This window comes from Pseudoliparis swirei, chromosome 7, assembly GCF_029220125.1.
Source record: "Pseudoliparis swirei isolate HS2019 ecotype Mariana Trench chromosome 7, NWPU_hadal_v1, whole genome shotgun sequence".
NCBI classification, from domain to species: Eukaryota; Metazoa; Chordata; class Actinopteri; order Perciformes; family Liparidae; genus Pseudoliparis; species Pseudoliparis swirei.
Window position 1 is genome coordinate 27,388,415 of NC_079394.1, and position 18,708 is coordinate 27,407,122.

At 48.5% G+C, this 18,708-nt stretch overlaps 1 protein-coding gene across 3 annotated transcripts; it reads right to left on the reverse strand.

Annotated features, from left to right (window-relative positions):
* Positions 1-345: 345 nt before the first annotated feature.
* Positions 346-18,327, reverse strand: ndufaf2 (NADH:ubiquinone oxidoreductase complex assembly factor 2). 3 transcript variants are annotated; one of them, XM_056420178.1, is made up of 5 exons: positions 18,153-18,232; positions 14,789-14,996; positions 6,223-6,312; positions 4,616-4,656; positions 346-1,774 (listed from the first exon to the last, which is right to left on the reverse strand). In XM_056420178.1, exons 2-5 carry the CDS (start codon positions 14,994-14,996, stop codon positions 1,538-1,540), a joined length of 576 nt encoding a protein of 191 aa, XP_056276153.1. In that variant the 5' UTR covers positions 18,153-18,232; the 3' UTR covers positions 346-1,537. The 3 variants fall into 3 exon arrangements, with proteins under 3 accessions (XP_056276153.1, XP_056276154.1, XP_056276155.1); XM_056420179.1 differs by lacking the exon at positions 14,789-14,996 and having other exon boundaries at positions 18,153-18,327; XM_056420180.1 differs by lacking the exons at positions 14,789-14,996; positions 18,153-18,232 and adding an exon at positions 11,133-11,403.
* Between the last annotated feature and the right edge of the window lie 381 nt (positions 18,328-18,708).

Below are 18,708 nucleotides of genomic sequence, written 5' to 3' on the forward strand. Positions count from 1 at the left end.
TTTAATATTGCACAAGGAGAGAAAACTATCACAAGTGCTTTGACTTCATTCTGTGGAATTATAATTATTCGTCCCCTCATGTTTATTTATATTGAACCAGAGTGCATTTAAATTGACTTTTTATGAACTTGTGGTCAGAAAAGACACATTTAACAGAAAAGGAATAAATTACAAATGTGGAGCAGCCAGTTGTCCTTAGAAGCAGCAGAAGTTACAAGAACTTACCAGTGAGAAGTTGATGTAGGTTAAATAGCCACTCCTGGTTATTCATGTAAGTTATGAAAGACCCAACTTGCTTCAAATGTGCCTTTTATTAATTATAAACTTGAAAGAAGAGAACTGGAATGGTTTTAGGCAGATTTTATTGTTATTCAGGCAATTCTTTTGTATATATATATTTTTATATACATCTAATTTGGATGCCTTTTCAATTTGGTGATATTTGTTATCAAAAACATCACCTAGTTTATGCTGATTTTATTTACTTTCTTAGCCCTGCTGAACTTTCTTCAGTGGGGATCAATATGCTGCAACAACGCCACCTCCATGACGAACAGAAACATGAACACCGTATTTAATTGAAGCGCGGTTTCATGGCCTCAGATGATTTTAGAGTCAACCGCGCTCTTATCAATGTTGTTCCCACAGGAGTTTCTATGGAGGACTTAAAATAACTTCAGTATAAATAAATAAATGCATGAATAAATACAAGAATAAATAAATAAATGTATAAGTAAATAAATACAGGCATAAATAAATAAATGCTTAAATAAATGTATACATAAATAAATACAAGAATAAATGTATAAATAAATACAGGAATGAATATATATAAGTTATAACTGAACAGGACATCATTAAATAAATATATTTCTACATTTCTGTATTTCTTCATTTATTTATCTGTGTCCACACTTATTCATTTATTTATGTGTCCTTGTATGCAAATTAGCTTTATTTATTCCTGTATTTATCTAAACATTTATTTATTCATGCATTTATTTATTTATACTTAAGTCCTCCATACTTTTCCACGTGCTCCCTCTGTAAGAAATGCTTTTCATCTTTACAATGCCAAATGTCGCTCACAGGGATATGTAAGGAAACTGCACGATGTGTCTGGTCATCGCCGAATACTTGATATACGTTCCTCTTTTATTTTACTGGTACGGAGTAAATAGCAATTTAATGAAAATAGTCACAATTTATTAAAAAAATGTACAACATCCCTTAAACACGATCCAGCAGTTGGTAAACTCCGACTACGGGAACAACCATTTCAGTTGTGGTCGGATTCAAGATGAGCGACGCTTTATGTCTCGTGTGTGTCTACAATATAGCGGGACTGTGTAGTACAGCCCAATAAAACTTGAAATAAATACTTCCTGCGTGAAACAGAGAAGAGTTGATACAACCGGTCTTTTCAGAAGTTATAGCGTCTCAACCAAAAGTGAATTCCAGTTTCATACGGGAAGTATTTATTATTGCAGGATTTTTTTATGATTGGATTGTATGAAATGTACGTGGATGTCTCCGTCTACTTCTTGGGCCTCCAGGAGCCGGGCTCGAAGGCGTTGGCGGTGCTCGTGGGATCTTCGCTGACCTCCTGCTTGCCGAAGCTGGCGGCGGAGGCGTGGCCCTTCGCCGCGGTCTTTGCCGAAGTCGCCACCAGACCGTCCTCGCGCTCCTTAGCTTGTAGGGCCAGGTCCTTCTCCTCCACCTCCTTGGCCTTCAGCTTGATGTTCACCCTGAACGTCTCATTCTTCAGCATCTCCTAGAGAAGAAAAAAAGACACACAGATATACTCAGGGTTCTTACACATGTTGACGGATGGAATTCCAGGACTTTTCCAGGACTTGAAACCAAATCTCCATGACCAAACTGAACTCTCGGTGTACAGATGAACATTTTTGACAATGTAGTATTCAAACAATGAGAATTACAAAGCATACAATACACCTTAAATGAAACAAATTACATTATCCCGACCGCTTCCTGAGCTGCTGTTGCTCTGGCCAGCGAACCTTCCAGTTCAGGTGCGTTCACTTGCAACGAGAAAAAAAAAAAATTGAGCTGATAGAATGAGAGCGCATGCCGGCTTAGATTTTGAGCGTCTTCCTTTCAAAAACATATGAATTATTTTAAACTCGATGTAAATGAACATGTGAATATAACACATTTCCATGACTTTTCCAAAACTTTGATTTAAGTTTTTTTCCATGACTTTTCCAGGCCTGGAAATGACCATTTTAAAATTCCATGACTTTTCCAGGTTTTCCATGACCGTACGAACCCTGTATATATCACATGCATATTCAGGGCAGCGGTGACCAAATTCAGTTGAATAGATCACAGAATGCCATTTAATAAAAAAAATGTCATGGCCACGCCTGTCAAAGGATGATGGAAAACCAGTAGGGATGACGTGGCCGAGAATTATGTATGAAGCACGGGGAGTTATTGACATTAATGTCATATTTTTTGCCGGCACCTCCCAGCCATACAAGAATTCCTCGTGACAGAATCGGGTTACGTGACCTGAACCCAGACCAGCGGCGGGGGATCGATTGACCGATTAAAATGCATTGATTTCAATTTTTGCTGAAATCAACACTTTATGAAATCGATGAGCCGCCCGCCCGCTGTCTAGGTTTGATGTTGCAGGCTGAAACTCCTCCTGCTGTCACAGCTCAGCCACCTGTAGTGCATCCATGCGGAACGCCTCCCGACAGCCCGCAAACATGCAGGAAAGAAAAGACATTCAAGACCCGTGGAAACACATTCTAGGCTTTTCTAAAACCGTGTGTTTTGAGGGATCTGAATATCTTGCAGGAACCCAGGTATGACATGTAGTCTGTGATTTGTCACTTATTGGAACCTCCAAACGGTGCTTTCCCTCCTTAACCCTCCTGTTACCTTTGGGGTCAATTTGACCCCATTCAATGTTTAACGTCTTTAAAAAAATGATGGACATCATGTTTTTTGCTTCATATTTCATGGGGCGGCTGTAGCTCAGTGGGGTGAGGGGGTCGTCCTGCAACCCCAAGGTTGTCGGGTCGATCCCCGCTCTCCCCATTAGTTGCAAGTCGAAGTGTCCTTGAGCAAGGCACTGAACCCCCAGTTGCTTCCCGGGCGCATCACTGCAGCCCACTGCTCCTTAATAACTAAGGATGGGTTAAATGCAGAGAACTAATTTCCCCTTGGGGATTAATAAAGTATATATCCTAATTTATTGGGGACAACTGGGAAAACCTAAAATGCACACGATGAGATGTTTTAAATGTCCTGAACACAACATCGGTGTTCTTCGGGGTCAATTTGACCCCAGGCTGTTTTTCACTGTGTAAATCATATAAGAAATAAACATTTATATTTATTTAAAGGGCTATTTAGGTCGTCAACAAACAAACATAAAGTACCTCACACTTAAACTTGGGAAACAATATTAATTCTAATAATTTCCTAGAGGTTTTAACTGCTGTGGTTAAAAAGGGGAAAAGATGTGAGTACATTTGAAGATAACAGGAGGGTTAAACTACCTAAGAGTCAAAAAGTTGCACCGGGGCAGCTTCCAGGAACAAATGTGTCGAAAAATTCACCTAAACAACACCGCTTGACAACGTCGTGCTCGGATCGGATCGGCGAACCAACGCGACGGGAAACCGCCAGAAGTGGAACGTGCTGTCGTTCACCGGTGGAAGAGTTGAGCCACTCGAGCCACAGCGAGTGTCCGGTGCCGTGAGCCTCTCCCCAGCACGACAAGCCAAACAATGAAGGGAGGACTTGGGCACAATGCTGTTGTGTTCTGGCAGAACGGAAGGACTGGAAAAAGAGAGAGAGGGGGGGGGAGGGGACCGTGGCCAAAAAGCCTCGCTTTGGGGAGGGAGGCAAACATACTGAGCTGCTTTTCCAGCCTGTTAATGACAGGATTTAATCCAATCAATTTATGTGGGCTTGGACCGGGAAGAGAGGGAGCGTGACAAGGGGTAAGGTAATGCGCTGGGAGGGAAGCCTTGGCCACGTCAACGCCGTCCAGCTGTCGGTGGCAGCGATCGGGCAGACGAAAGGTAGAAAATTGGAAGAGAATGTTCTGGCAACGGAGGCAGGGGATGGCGTCGGCCACTGACACGGAGCGAGCACAGGCAGATACAAGGAGCGCCTGGGTATCGGCCTTCCAAGGGATTTCCTATAGACCCACATTTCGCCAGCCAAATAATTTCCAGCATTCTCGCATTTAAAGAGCAATAAACCCAGCGAGAGGTACGCAAGGGAAGAAGAAGAAGAAAACGGCGCTCCTTCACCGTTCCAATCTTGGAGACAGCCAGAAATAAAATAAAAAAACACAAAAGCAGAGATGCCGGCTTTTGCTGTGAAAAAAAGAGAAAGGCAGTAAACTAGGACATGGTGTCAGCTCCTCGTTCAGAGGCTGTCTCTGCTCTCCGCTTCGCCATCAATGCGCTTCAGCTGCCGCTGGTTATTTTAACACCCGTCCCCCAAAGTTCCTGGATTCAGTTGGTGAGATAAAACAAAGCCTCTCCTCCCTTCTCTCCCTTCCCCTGTAACCGGCCCCCAGAGGCCAACCGTCAGCACAGCGGGCGGCGGGGGGGAGACGTACCTTGGCGGAGGGGGGCTCCTTCCGTCTGCCTCGGATCCAAGCTGGAGGAGGAGTAGGGAGGAAAAAAGAAGAAGAGTGAGAACACCCACACAAACAAAAACCTGCAGTCATATTTGAAGGCTGCAGCATCACTGGAGCTTCGGGGCACTACAGCAGCGCGGTGCCAAACGAGCTAGTTCGGGGGGGGGGATGCATCCAGGGTTTTTCACTTTGTTTTTTTGTTTCATTTCCCTGAGTGAACCACGGGGAAACATGCAGAATGGTAAAAGTTATCCGCATGGTAAACTCGACACGCTTTGGCGGGGGCCGCCGAGCGGCGTGTGAATCGTCTCTGATCTTTGGATTTGAAAGTACACGCTCTGTCATTCTCCATCGGTAGCTCTGTCCTCCTTTCTCCTCCCGAGTAGAAGTCCGTCTGTCTGTCTGCCTTTTTCTCTCCTTCTTCTTTAAGGAGCTCTGTGTTGGCTGAGCCGGCTACGCAGAAGAGCAGGTTACAAGGGAGCCGGAGAGAGAGAGAGGGAGAGAGAGAGAGAGAGAGAGAGAGAGAGAGAGATTTTCTAACTCTTCCCCCAGCGAGTGCAGGGATCCTCGGCCTCTTTTATCCCCTTCTTATTTGCATCCTGATGAAAATGCATGAGGGACGGGGTAAAGCAGGATGAGGGCTTTAAGGTGGATGAAGCCAGCCTGAGACCGAGGGAACAGTTTGCATCCAGTTGTAAGAAATTTGAAAACATATTTCATGATAAGAATAGAAAACAGCAGCAGCAGCTTTGATAAACTCAGAAACACGTTTTTTTCCTGTATGAAACGCACCAACAACAAAATCAGTGGATTAGCCTCGGCCCAAAAAAGATGCAGCCAGGAGTTAGTGCAGCTCTGGGTGTGACGGGCATGCGGCGGGTTCACAGGTATGTGTGTTGGTGGGCGGTGAAGCATGCGGCGGGTTCACAGGTATGCGTGTTGGTGACGGGTGAAGCATGCGGCGGGTTCACAGGTATGCGTGTCGGTGGCGGGTGAAGCATGCGGCGGGTTCACAGGTATGCGTGTCGGTGGCGGGTGAAGCATGCGGCGGGTTCACAGGTATGCGTGTCGGTGGCGGGTGAAGCATGCGGCGGGTTCACAGGTATGCGTGTTGGTGGCGGTGAAGCATGCGGCGGGTTCACAGGTATGCGTGTCGGTGACGGGTGAAGCATGCGGCGGGTTCACAGGTATGCATGTTGGTGACGGGTGAAGCATGCGGCGGGTTCACAGGTATGCGTGTCGGTGACGGGTGAAGCATGCGGCGGGTTCACAGGTATGCGTGTTGGTGACGGGTGAAGCATGCGGCGGGTTCACAGGTATGCGTGTTGGTGGCGGTGAAGCATGCGGCGGGTTCACAGGTATGCGTGTTGGTGGCGGTGAAGCATGCGGCGGGTTCACAGGTATGCGTGTCGGTGGCGGGTGAAGCATGCGCCGGGTTCACAGGTATGCGTGTCGGTGGCGGGTGAAGCATGCGCCGGGTTCACAGGTATGCGTGTCGGTGGCGGGTGAAGCATGCGGCGGGTTCACAGGTATGCGTGTTGGTGGCGGGTGAAGCATGCGGCGGCGTGGCTGTGGTCCAGACTTACCGTCCCACTCTATCGGTATGTCGCCCTCTAAATACTCATATTCTGTAGGATTGGCCGGCTCGACGATCCGCCTGGCTCGAAGCGGCCTGCCTGGAAAACAACACACACACACACACTGAAAACAAAGTGGATAAAAAAGGCAGCGAAAGCGAGCGATGCTCACCAGCGCTGCGTCCGACGAAACGCAGACGCCACGCTCCGGGTCTCCTGCTCCGCGCAGACAGACGGACACCAGACACGCAGAGGGACGACGGCGCCGTGATGGGACACGGATGATTACCTCGCGGCCCGCGGGCCCTTCTCCTCAGATCTCGCTGAGTGGCTCCAAATCTGGGCTAAGCCGTTATGCAAATCAGCCTCCTTTTTAACCCGACCAACCACGGCCCCCCTCGCTCACGGGCTCGTCCAATCGCGGCGCTCCGGCTAACAATGCCCTCCAAAAATCAACATCGAGCCGAGCCGGAGACAAAAGAGGTCAGATATCACAGAGAACGTGGAATATTAAGCGCTCCTCTCCCGATCTGTAGACAGCACGACGCTCCGCGAGCAGCGAGGCCGCCGCCAATTATTTTGGGTCGAATCTGCTGATTAGACAAGTTTGGCTGGCGCACGATGGCGTGGAGACGGAGGGAGATGGGACGGGGCGGGGGACAACGGAGGGAGATGGAGACAGAAGAAGGGGGAGCAACCAGTCTTAGACGTGGTGGACCCCTCCGGGGTGGACTTTGCTGTGCCAGATTAAAAACACTGGTACTGATGCTGACTTGATTTGATGATGTAACCTTAAATATGTATGTGGCAGTGGGGGGTGTGTAGGCTCGGCTGCAGAGTGGGTGGAGCGGGGGTGTGGTTCAGGGAACGGTGTCTGATTGTCATCAGCTGGTCTGATGGGTAATTAGTCCAGCTGATGACAATCTGTGTTTTGTGTATCTGTGAGGCTTGGTCTTTAAAGGAGCTGGATGGACTGAAGACGGGGTGGAGTGCTGAGCAGAGACGCTGTCTGTGGTCTAGACGAATAAAAGATATTGCCAAACATCCCCCCCGACTACTCCGTTCATGATGCTTATAGGGAGAACCTACTGGTGACGGCTAGCAACGTGTCACAATGTACTTATAGTGGTGATGTGCGAATGTGTTATGTGCTGTGGTTTTTCTAATTATTTTGTATCCATTATCTATTTATTTTGTTGTTGTTCTTCACCCTTTTATTTCTCTTTTTTACTTTGTATTGTATCCTTAATGTCCTGTCTTGCTAATTTGTACAAATCAAAATAAATATTTACAAAAATAATAATATGGGGGAGCGAGAGAATTTAAAAAAGAGCCAGTTGCTTTAGACCGACGGCGCTCTCTCGTCACAAGCGCTTCCAGAGTCTCTCCTCGCAGGTAGCCGGATGTCTGCGCATCGCTCACATCCCTCGAAGAAATGATGAGGCAAGAAAGAAGGAGGTAGAAGGAAGGAGGGAGGGAGAGAGTGATGATGCATGGCAAACATGGCTCGAGGAAGAGAAATGGACGGGCGGGGAAAACAACACGCTCCAAACACAGACGATCTGTCAGGATTCCATCACCGTTGCTCCGCAGCTGACTGGACGCGGACAAATGGAGGCAACCGCCTCCGTGACCCGGCAGACCGGCGGCCTTAATGTTCACTTCAGCCACGACGCATCGCCACGGCGACGGATGAGCCATGGCGCTCAGAAGCGGAGCGGGAGGCGGCGCTCGCTGAAGTGGAAGTGGTTTCCTCCCCGTGAAGATGTGCCCCGCCTGATGAGCACGATGAGCACCACTCCTTCCATACTTCCTTAGTCCTCGTCCCTTTCCTTAGTCCTCGTCTCTTTCCTTAGTCCTTGTCCCTTTCCTTAGTCCTTGTCCCTTTCCTTAGTCCTTGTCTCTCATCTCTTTCCTTAGTCCTTGTCCCTCGTCCCTTTCCTTAGTCCTTGTCTCTCATCTCTTTCCTTAGTCCTTGTCCCTTTCCTAAGTCCTTGTCCCTTTCCTTAGTCCTTGTCCCTCGTCTCTTTCCTTAGTCCTTGTCCCTCGTCTCTTTCCTTAGTCCTTGTCCTTGTCTCTTTCCTTAGTCCTTGTCCCTCGTCTCTTTCCTTAGTCCTTGTCCCTCGTCTCTTTCCTTAGTCCTTGTCCTTGTCTCTTTCCTTAGTCCTTGTCCCTCGTCTTTCCTTAGTCCTTGTCCTTGTCTCTTTCCTTAGTCATTGTCCCTCGTCTCTTTCCTTAGTCCTTGTCCTTGTCTCTTTCCTTAGTCCTTGTCCTTGTCTCTTTCCTTAGTCCTTGTCCCTCGTCTCTTTCCTTAGTCCTTGTCCCTTTCCTTCATCCTTGTCCCTTTCCTTAGTCCTTGTCCCTCGTCCCTTTCCTAAGTCCTTGTCTCTTTCCTTAGTCCTTGTCCCTCTTCTCTTTCCTTAGTCCTTGTCTCTCATCTCTTTCCTTAGTCCTTGTCCCTCTTCTCTTTCCTTAGTCCTTGTCTCTCATCTCTTTCCTTAGTCCTTGTCCCTTTCCTAAGTCCTTGTCTCTTTCCTTAGTCCTCGTCTCTCATCTCTTTCCTTAGTCCTTGTCCCTTTCCTAAGTCCTTGTCTCTTTCCTTAGTCCTTGTCCATCTTCTCTTTCCTTAGTCCTTGTCCCTTTCCTTAGTCCTTGTCCCTCTTCTCTTTCCTTAGTCCTTGTCCCTCATCCCTTTCCTTAGTCCTTGTCTCTCATCTCTTTCCTTAGTCCTTGTCCCTCGTCCCTTTCCTTAGTCCTTGTCTCTCATCTCTTTCCTTAGTCCTTGTCCCTTTCCTAAGTCCTTGTCCCTTTCCTTAGTCCTTGTCCCTTTCCTTAGTCCTTGTCCCTCGTCTCTTTCCTTAGTCCTTGTCCCTCGTCCCTTTCCTTAGTCCTTGTCCCTTTCCTTAGTCCTTGTCCCTTTCCTTAGTCCTTGTCCCTCGTCTCTTTCCTTAGTCATTGTCCCTCATCTCTTTCCTTAGTCATTGTCCCTAGTCTCTTTCCTTAGTCCTTGTCTCTCATCTCTTTCCTTAGTCCTTGTCCCTTTCCTTAGTCCTTGTCCCTCGTCTCTTTCCTTAGTCCTTGTCCCTCGTCTCTTTCCTTAGTCCTTGTCCCTCGTCTCTTTCCTTAGTCATTGTCCCTCGTCTCTTTCCTTAGTCCTTGTCCTTGTCTCTTTCCTTAGTTCTTGTCTCTCATCTCTTTCCTTAGTCCTTGTCCCTCGTCCCTTTCCTTAGTCCTTGTCTCTCATCTCTTTCCTTAGTCCTTGTCCCTTTCCTAAGTCCTTGTCCCTTTCCTTAGTCCTTGTCCCTTTCCTTAGTCCTTGTCCCTCGTCTCTTTCCTTAGTCCTTGTCCCTCGTCTCATCCATACTTCATCCAGCCTATGTAGGAATCAGGTCAGCTAATGAGGCGATTGCTTTGGTTTCTGCGTCGGCTCCCACTAGATTGTCACGAGAGGCTTCAAAGGCTCAAAGCTCTGCAGCTTCATAGTTTTCTGATATCCGGGTCTCGCGGAAAAAGAAAAAAAAACGGCATCCTCGGCCCGCCGACGTGCGAGAACACATCCTGTGATCCACGCACACGTTTACATGCGCGCCTTAAATAACTGCCAGCAAACAAAAGGCGGCGTTGAACAGGTACGCTCCCGATGAGACGGATCCTCTCCGTGTGTACACGACGGACATGGCATGGCGCAGCCCCCACAAGCAATGCGCTTAACTACGACAGCTAATGAGCAGAAAGAGAGGCACACACTTCCCCCCCCCCACACACACACTCCAACACGGCTCTCCTCTTGTCCTCTTGCTTTTGCAGCGTGACTAAACCCGTTCCACCGCGGCTTTTATGATGCTCGGATTTGAATAACAAATACAGTGTGTACATATATTTATGAAACACGGCTGATCCTTCCACCGCGTGCACATCGGGAGGAGGCCGGTCGCACTGATTGGGGGGTGGAGGTGTGGGGGGTGGTCTTGCTCGGCAATCCCCGAGCTGGGACCGGTGCAGAACACGGCACGGGCCAAGGTCACGATCTGGAGCGCTCTGCAAACACACGACAGGATTTCAGAAGCGACGGACCGCGATCGCTTCTCACATGAGCTGGATGGAATGATTTGAGAAAGATGGAAGATAGAAAAAAGCAGTCGCCTGACTTGTGGACATCGGGGGTATTGCAGAATGCACTTCCTGATCGGCCGGCCACATTGTTGACATGGTGCGCTGCCTGCAACGGCAACAATACAAATAGTGGCTCAAAGTTATATCTTAAAATGATTTACTTTGTTTGATCAACAGTCAAAACGTTAAAAAATATATATAGGATATATAAGAAAAAATCCTTCAAATTAAAAAGCTGGAATCAACCATTTAAATGTTTTTTTTACCCCAATTAAAATATAAAAAATAAAGTAAAGTTTTTTAAAATCAAAAGTTAAGTTGATAACAATATTCAACCAGTAACTTTTCTATTTCTACCTGGAAAAACGTCAAGATCCACTGATTATCAATTCTACGAGAAAGTGAATTATATAATCCTTAGTGTTAGCTTCATAAGTCTGTATAAAGTCAGATGTGTCAGACAGTCAGCACATTGGGTGTACGCTATCTTTCTGCTTCACAGTTCAGGCCTCAGAGAGAAGAGAGAGATATGAAAGGTGTTAGAGCTCTCGATCTCAGCGGGGCCCCTTGTGACAGGTCTGCCTTCTCATCACTCACTCTGGGAAACCCACTTACCAGCACACACACACACACACACACACACACACACACACAGGCTAGAGAGCAGGCAGATTAACCTGAGGGACGGGAGCGAGGACGCCGCCTCTTACCGTGAAGGACAAACGCAGCGCTGCGTTGGGGAGGGGGAGGGGCCAGCGGCAGGAGGAATGAAATCCCACCGCATAAATATTCATGAGCCATCTCACCTGTCTGAGCGCCACTCATCTGTGAGCCCGGCTGCGGGAACCCGGGGGAGGAGGGGCGAGGGACCGGGAGGAGGCGGGACGGGTGAGGGGGTTGCCTTGGCAGCCGGGTTCAGGAGCCAATCACACGGCGGGTACGCCGATCCTTCCCGTTCGTTAGAAGGAGACGTGATGTGCGTGGAAGGGTTGCTCTTTGAACCCTGAAAACACCCCGCTAAACTCCATCACCTGCTTCAACACACACACACACACATGCACATAAAACACCCGACTTCACACATCGGCTCCCAGGTGAGTGCTGCTGGGGGCGACCTGAGAGGTTTTTCACCTCCACAATGTGTGTGTGTCTCTCCCTCTCTCCCCCTCTCTCTCTCTCTCTCCCTCTCTCTCCCTCTCTCTCTCTCCCCTCCCTCTCTCTCTCCCCTCCCTCTCTCCCCTCCCTCCCTCTCTCTCCCTCTCTCCCTCTCTCCTCTCTCTCTCCCTCTCTCTCTCCCCCTCTCGCTCCCTCCCTCTCTCTCCTCTCCCCCCCTCTCTCTCCCTCCCTCCCTCTCTCTCCCCTCTCTCTCTCTCTCTCCTCTCCTCCTCTCTCTCTCTCTCCCTCTCTCTCTCCCCTCTCTCTCTCCCCCTCTCTCTCTCTCCCTCTCTCTCTCTCTCCCCCTCTCTCTCTCTCCCCTCTCCTCTCTCTCTCTCTCTCTCCCCCCCTCTCTCTCTCTCCTCTCTCCCTCTCTCCCTCCCCCTCTCCTGTCTTTGATTACGGAAGCAGATGACAGGGGAGCACTCTTCGACTGGCATCATCCAGGTACGGAGAGCCCTAAAAACTCATCGACGAGAACTAAAACCGAATGTGCGGTCTGCGTCCGACTCCACCGGGCGGACGCGCTCCTCGCCGTCGCCGTCCATCCTGCAAAGAAACGCACACACACAAAAACAGCGCGTCTGCTCGTCTCTGAACAGATTGCGAGGCAGACGAGAGCTCCCGCTTTGCAGCCCCCGGCTCGCCCTCTCGATGGAGCACAGAGCGTCTTCCTCCGTCTTCGCGGCCGTGCGGCGGACGAGCGGCGAGTTCTTAGGCCCGACTCCTCCGTGCTCGGAGCCTCGTTTATTCCTCTCCGGCTGAGCGGTCTGCTAGAGAGGGACGGGGGACCGATACCGGCATGGCAATGGACAGCTTCATGAAGATGGAGTGATCCGATAGGCATCAGTGATACAAGGGCAACCAGGTACCAATGCCGACACCCTCTCTCTCTCTCTCTCTCTTCCTCCTGGACATTTTTTTTCGGGGATGTGTGAGGCCTGTAACCATGGTTACCTATTAGCCCTGAACCTGGTGGCACGGGATGAGGTTTCGAGGGAAAAGGCCAGGCGTTGGAGGAGGAGCCGTCGGCTGCTGGGCTTTTTATTTCCGCCCTCGTTCTGCTTGTCCCCGTCGAGCCCGCCGAGGTCCGAGCGACTCGCGGCGGAATCGAGGAGAATAATTCATATAAAAAGCAATAACGCGCTGAAAAGAATACTTGATTTCCCCCGCGTGTCACTTTTAACTAAACGCAGGCGCACTTGAGGGTGGAAGGGACACTTTAGCCCCTTCCACTCAAGACCGCCCGTCCTCTTGAAGCCTCCACCCCAACCCGGCTGGGTTCAAGAAGAGGACCGCGGCGAGCCAGGAAGCCAGCATCCTTTGTGAGCGCTGTCCCCCCTCCTCCTCCTCCTCTTCCTCCTCCTTCATCCCCGGCTCCTCTAAGGTCCCATGCGTATGATGTCCACACACCAAGCTGTCCACCCCTTTCTATTCACCTCAATCACTATCATCCAACCCCCTTGCTTTCCCTTCCAGTCCCCTCCACGCTCTTCCTCCATTAACCTACCTCCACCTTCCCTCTCTCCCCCTCTATCCGCCTGCCTGTACCACCCACTCATTTCACCCTCTTTCTGCCAGAAACCCTCCCTCCACTTCCACTCTCTCCATCCTTCCCCCACTCTATAATTTCATCCCGTATGTCAGCATCCCCCTTGTTCTTTGTCACTCACTTTCTATACCCCGCCCTCCGCGAATCTCCTCCGGCCTTATCTCTCCTCCCTCACTCCGAGCCTCATTTCTGCCCGCCTGCTTTATTTAAATATTCTGAACTGAATAAGCGGCGGCGGGCTCCGGGAGACGTCTTTCTGGCCGAGTTCCTGACGGACGAGGAGCCCCGAGGCGTCGAAGCATCCCGCCGGCCATCCGACCAGAGAGAGAGAGAGAAAGGAAGAGAGAGACGAATGGACCGGACGGTGAATCACGACCACGCCAAACGGTAAAAGAAAGAAAGAGAAAGGAATCTGATTGATTTGTTGTCTTCCTTCTGATTGATCGCATTCAAATCAAAGTCAGGAGACGTCCGGATGCAGATCTCCTGTTGATGTGCAGCGTGACGACAGATCCGCCTGATATTGGAGCCGGGCCCGCTTGCGATCCTCGAGCATACGACGTAAATGTGCCCGTTTCTCATTTTTAGCATCCATCTTTTCAAATGCCTTTTTAATGAAGTAGTTAAGCCACTCCGTGACGCTCCACCACATACAAACACACACTTGGCAAACAGTACAAAGCAAGAGGAGCTAAACCCACTTGGTTTCCCCATAATGATTAAATAACCTTCATTTAAACCCCGCGCGTTGCAAAGCTGCCGATCAATTAACGTGATTTACCGCGGCGGCTCCGGACATCGCCGACTGGGCGTCCTACGCTGGGATAAACCTCCCTCCATCACACCCTGGGGAGGACTTGTGGCAGGATGAGCAGCCATTTGGACCCTCGTCTCTCTCCGCTGCGACTCTTTCCGCGGAAATATGCGGCTTGAATCAACGCTCTGATGACACGCGGCCATCTGTTGTTGTGTTCAGTGTGTTTGAGCATGAAGTGGAGAGAAAACACACAATCGCAGATTTTTTTCTTCTTCTCCTTTAAAAAAAACACAACTAAAATACAAAGCAAATACAACTGGTGTGCATGCACTCACACACACACACACACACAACAACAACAACAACACACCCCTCCTCCCTCAATCCCCAGTCACCCATCCTGAAATAGCAGAACTGAGGCCTTTTCAGTTTTTCACTTCATAGAACAGAGCTGGGGAATCAAATAAATAATAGACAAAGAGAGAGGGATAGTGATAGGACGACAAGTCAATGCATCTTTTCTCTGCAACAGCGCGGCGCACCCCTGAAGAACCTCGGAATCCCTTCCATTCTCCACACAGCAGAGACGACCAATAGATTAAAACTGCATGGCACACACACACACACACACACACAGCTAAAATGAATAGCACTAAAAATACATCCTTTTCACCGGGACATGAAAGGAAACTGCCTTTCCCCTGTCCAGTATTGAGCAGCCATTGATTCCAAGACAATGGCTACAGCTCCTCAAAGAGGGAAGAAAAATAGCAATCATACAGGCAATTATTTTCAAATGTGCCTGCAGCGGCCGATAATGTCAGTGCGCCTCTCTTCCTAAATAAAGGGAGGGGAGGCCGGGCGTCAGAGCGGCGGGCGCGCTGCCGAAGACGAACGAGGACGCCGCGCTTTCATCCGGGCGGCGCGAGGCAGAGCCGGGCCCGGGGGAGAGAGAGAAGAACACAGATCCTCTGTTCGGCTCGATGGAGCCGGCTCACCGAGGCAAAAGACCTTCTGAAGACCGGCGGCCAGATCGCCGGTGGCTTTCTCCTGTTGCCACAGACGACAATCGCTGGAGCTCCTCAGCCGACAGCGCGGTTCTCTCCGCTCTTGGCTGGACCTTTTCTCAAAGACAGAGACGGACATTCTGCCTCTCTCGACGTGGACTTCAGACTCGGGCCGTTTCATTTTGATGTGCAGCCGCATCTGAGGAGAGAGGGGGGGGGGGGGTGTAGAAAGCACTCTGCTGGGCCTAGCCCTCCGCACTGCTCAACGATTCTAATGTGCTGAATAGAAATCTTCACCGGACTCCCTTCAAAAGGAGGGGGAAAAAATAAAGGAAGAGAGAGAATCGAGATGCAGAAGTGACGGGGAGGGGCGAGGGAAGGAAGGACTAACTGGGGGGGGGGGGGGGGGTCAATGTCAGGAGTAATCTGGGTGGATCAGATTGGACGGAGTCCCATAAAGCAAGGAATTGAGGGCTGACTTTGATTTCTCTGAACGTCCTCTGATACACAGTCCGCCACACACGGAGTTGCTTACGCCCAAGAAAACAGACAGAGAGGGAGAAAAGTGGAGCAGCAAGGCATCGATAACAGGTGGAGAGGGATTGACTGAACACCAGGGAGGGACAAATGAAAGGAAGAAGGAGGCAGAGAGAGACTCCTCACCTTAAGGCCCTGAGCCCACGCACGGCCTATCAGTTTAAGATCAAACAGAGCCTGCTTTAGCCAGACATATGGACTGAATAATGCATCTGCTTCATTTCCACAAGGTGAGTGGCAGAAAGAAAGGAAGGACAATGTATGTGCCATATATTTCTAATCGTTTAATATAAACCTATATATAAGAACACTCATGCACACTCTATATATATATATATATATATATATATATATATATGATTGTGCATGCGTATGAACCCGTCTGGCGTTTACGAGTGTGTTCGGTCGGAAACCATCTTTTTTCTTCCTCTTCAGGCCGACTCGCCCCTCGGCAGCGTCAGTCATCGTTATTGGGCCGTGGATACGGTCTCCTGCAGCGGGCTAGAAAATGGGCTTCAGTGATGTCTCATTTGAATAGTCTGACAGCCAGGGGTGGAGGAGCAGCCTTGTAATGAATTATAAATACGAGGTGGGCGCAAGTTCCCCCCCCCCCCCACCAAACTGCTGAGAAAAGGTGAAGGAGCGTCAAGTCGGGTGAGATAAAACCGGGCTTGGTCCCTCTACGGCAAAATATCTGTGTGTGTGTGGGGGGGGGGGGGTTCCATCTTAGTTCCCCCACCCCCTTGGAAAAGTGCTCCTGAATGTTTGCACTATTCAGACCACAACAACAACAAAAAGCTTGAGGGAAGTCGTATAACGTTGCACCAAGAGAGGGAGACAAACACAGGCATGTGGAGGTGGGATAGGATTATTCCCATAATGGACACATTCAAACAGTGAGCTCCACACAGACATCATCACGGTGGTCAATATCACAAGGCTTGACCCGTTGCTGCTAATAAGCCGAAGGGCGACCGCGGTCGGTCAACTTCGCGCCTTGTCTGGTGCGAAAAAAAGGTTGCGCTCTTCTGACCCCTGATGTGTGGAGTTGTAATGTTTATTTATACTTGCACACGTAAATATGAGAGTCTATCTTTTAAATCAAGACATAAGAAAGGGGCCAACGGGCTGCGGACCACGTATGTACCAATGATCCTCTTTCTTGTATTATTAAATCATTTGTATTATATATACAGGACTGTCTCAGAAAATTAGAATATTGTGATGAAGTTCTTTATTTTCTGTAATGCAATTAAAAAAACAAAAATGTCATGCATTCTGGATTCATTACAAATCAACTGAAATATTGCAAGCCTTTTATTCTGATTTATTGCTGATTATGGCTTACAGCTTAAGAAAACTCAAATATCCTATCTCTAAATATTAGAATATCATGAAAAAGTATACTAGTAGGGTATTAAACAAATCACTTGAATTGTCTAATTAACTCGAAACACCTGCAAGGGTTTCCTGAGCCTTGACAAACACTCAGCTATTATAAATCTTTTTTTTACTTGGTCTGAGGAAATATTAAAATTTTATGAGATAGGATTTTAGAGTTTTCTTAAGCTGTAAGCCATAATCAGCAATATTAAAAGAATAAAAGGCTTGCAATATTTCAGTTGATTTGTAATGAATCCAGAATGCATGACATTTTTGTTTTTTTAATTGCATTACAGAAAATAAAGAACTTTATCACAATATTCTAATTTTCTGAGACAGTCCTGTATATCTCTGGATTCGGGGAGCACGGGCAGCTCGAGATTCTTTTGTAAACACCTCGATCTGTGATTCTACAATTGAGGGGAGCTGAGGGGAGCCATCGGCCTCCTCTCAGCCAGAGACGGCGGATTATCCCGATGACACAGTTCTACTGCTTGGCGTGAGCACGATGTTCTGCAGCGCCGCCACGGCTCACCGGGGACATGTGACCTCCTTCTAAAGCCTCTTCACAGACAAAGTCATCATTTCGCCTGCAACGGCGGAAAAGACTCTTCTCCTCTTCGAAGGGCCGCTGACAGAGGCGGAGGCCAGCATTGTCCCCATCCTCCCTAAAATTAATGAAATCTTAACTGCAGTGAGCTGCATTAAATGCAGACGTGTAATAACACAGGGTTCTTACACATTTTGACCAGTGGATTTCCAGGACTTTTCCAGGACTTTAAACCAAATTTCCATGACCAAACTGAAATCTCGGTATAAACATGACAAATTTAGAAAATGTTGCGTATCGAGAGCGTACGCCGGCTTCTATTTTGAGCGTCTTTCTTTAAAAAACATATTAATTATTTCAAACTCGCCATAAATGAACATGTGATTATAACAAATTTCCATGACTTTTCCAAAACTTTGATGATTTAAGTTTTTTTCCATGACTTTTCCAGGCCTGGAAATGACCATTTTAAAATGCCATGACTTTTCCAGGTTTTCCATGGCCGTACGAACCCTGATAACAATCTTATTGACCCCCTTTAAGAGAAGTAATTAACCTTCTAATTGAGGCGGTGGCGCCACCTAGTGGCGAGCCGTGTGTACAACGAGGGTGAAATGGCAAAAGGTGAACACATTTTAGGAAGGGAGCGGCGGCACATGCAAAATACAAAATACATCACTGGGAAATCAATGTTCAGTGTCCGTAGCAAGACATATAAAACACACTGGGTGAATAGGCAAAGTGTGTCAAGGTGAAAACAACCGGGGACGACACAGGCTGGATTAAGTGTAATCGCTGCTATCTTCATATCTCTGCAGGGGTCAATGTTGTAACTTTAAACGAATCCACGGCTGGCTAATGTTAGCTCAACTGGGCTTAATTTACCTGTCCATGTCTTCTGCTCTGGGATTGCGTAATATTTATTCCCAAACGTATCTGTCCCGACGTGCTCGCGCACTATTCCAAACGTGCGCCGCAGAACTCCCGCAATCCTGCTCATCTTCACCGGATTATAACCCCGAGAGGTTATTATTATTTGGGGTGGACTTCGTGTCTCCTGTTCGCCGTCTGCCCTGTGTGTCGCCTGTTAAACGGTGTTACGGTTTAAGAAGCGACCGTGTTAACTGGCGACTTTGAACCGAACGCGTCCGTTGTTGTCGTAGTTAGACAGGTGTTGAAAATAGGAAGGAAACACGTAGCTATACCCCCGTGAATGCCGCATTGTTTAATTGGTATAGTATATTTTATTATGTATATGGTTTGACGCGACACTGTATTACAACATTAAACCAAAGCGGCATTCACGAGGACAGCTATACGTGTTCTCTATCCTATTTTTCCAACGGCCGTCGTAACCACGACAACAACGGACGTATTCGGCTGATAAGTCGCCAGTTAACACGGTCGCCTCTTAAACCGTAACACCGGGTTGTTTACGCGA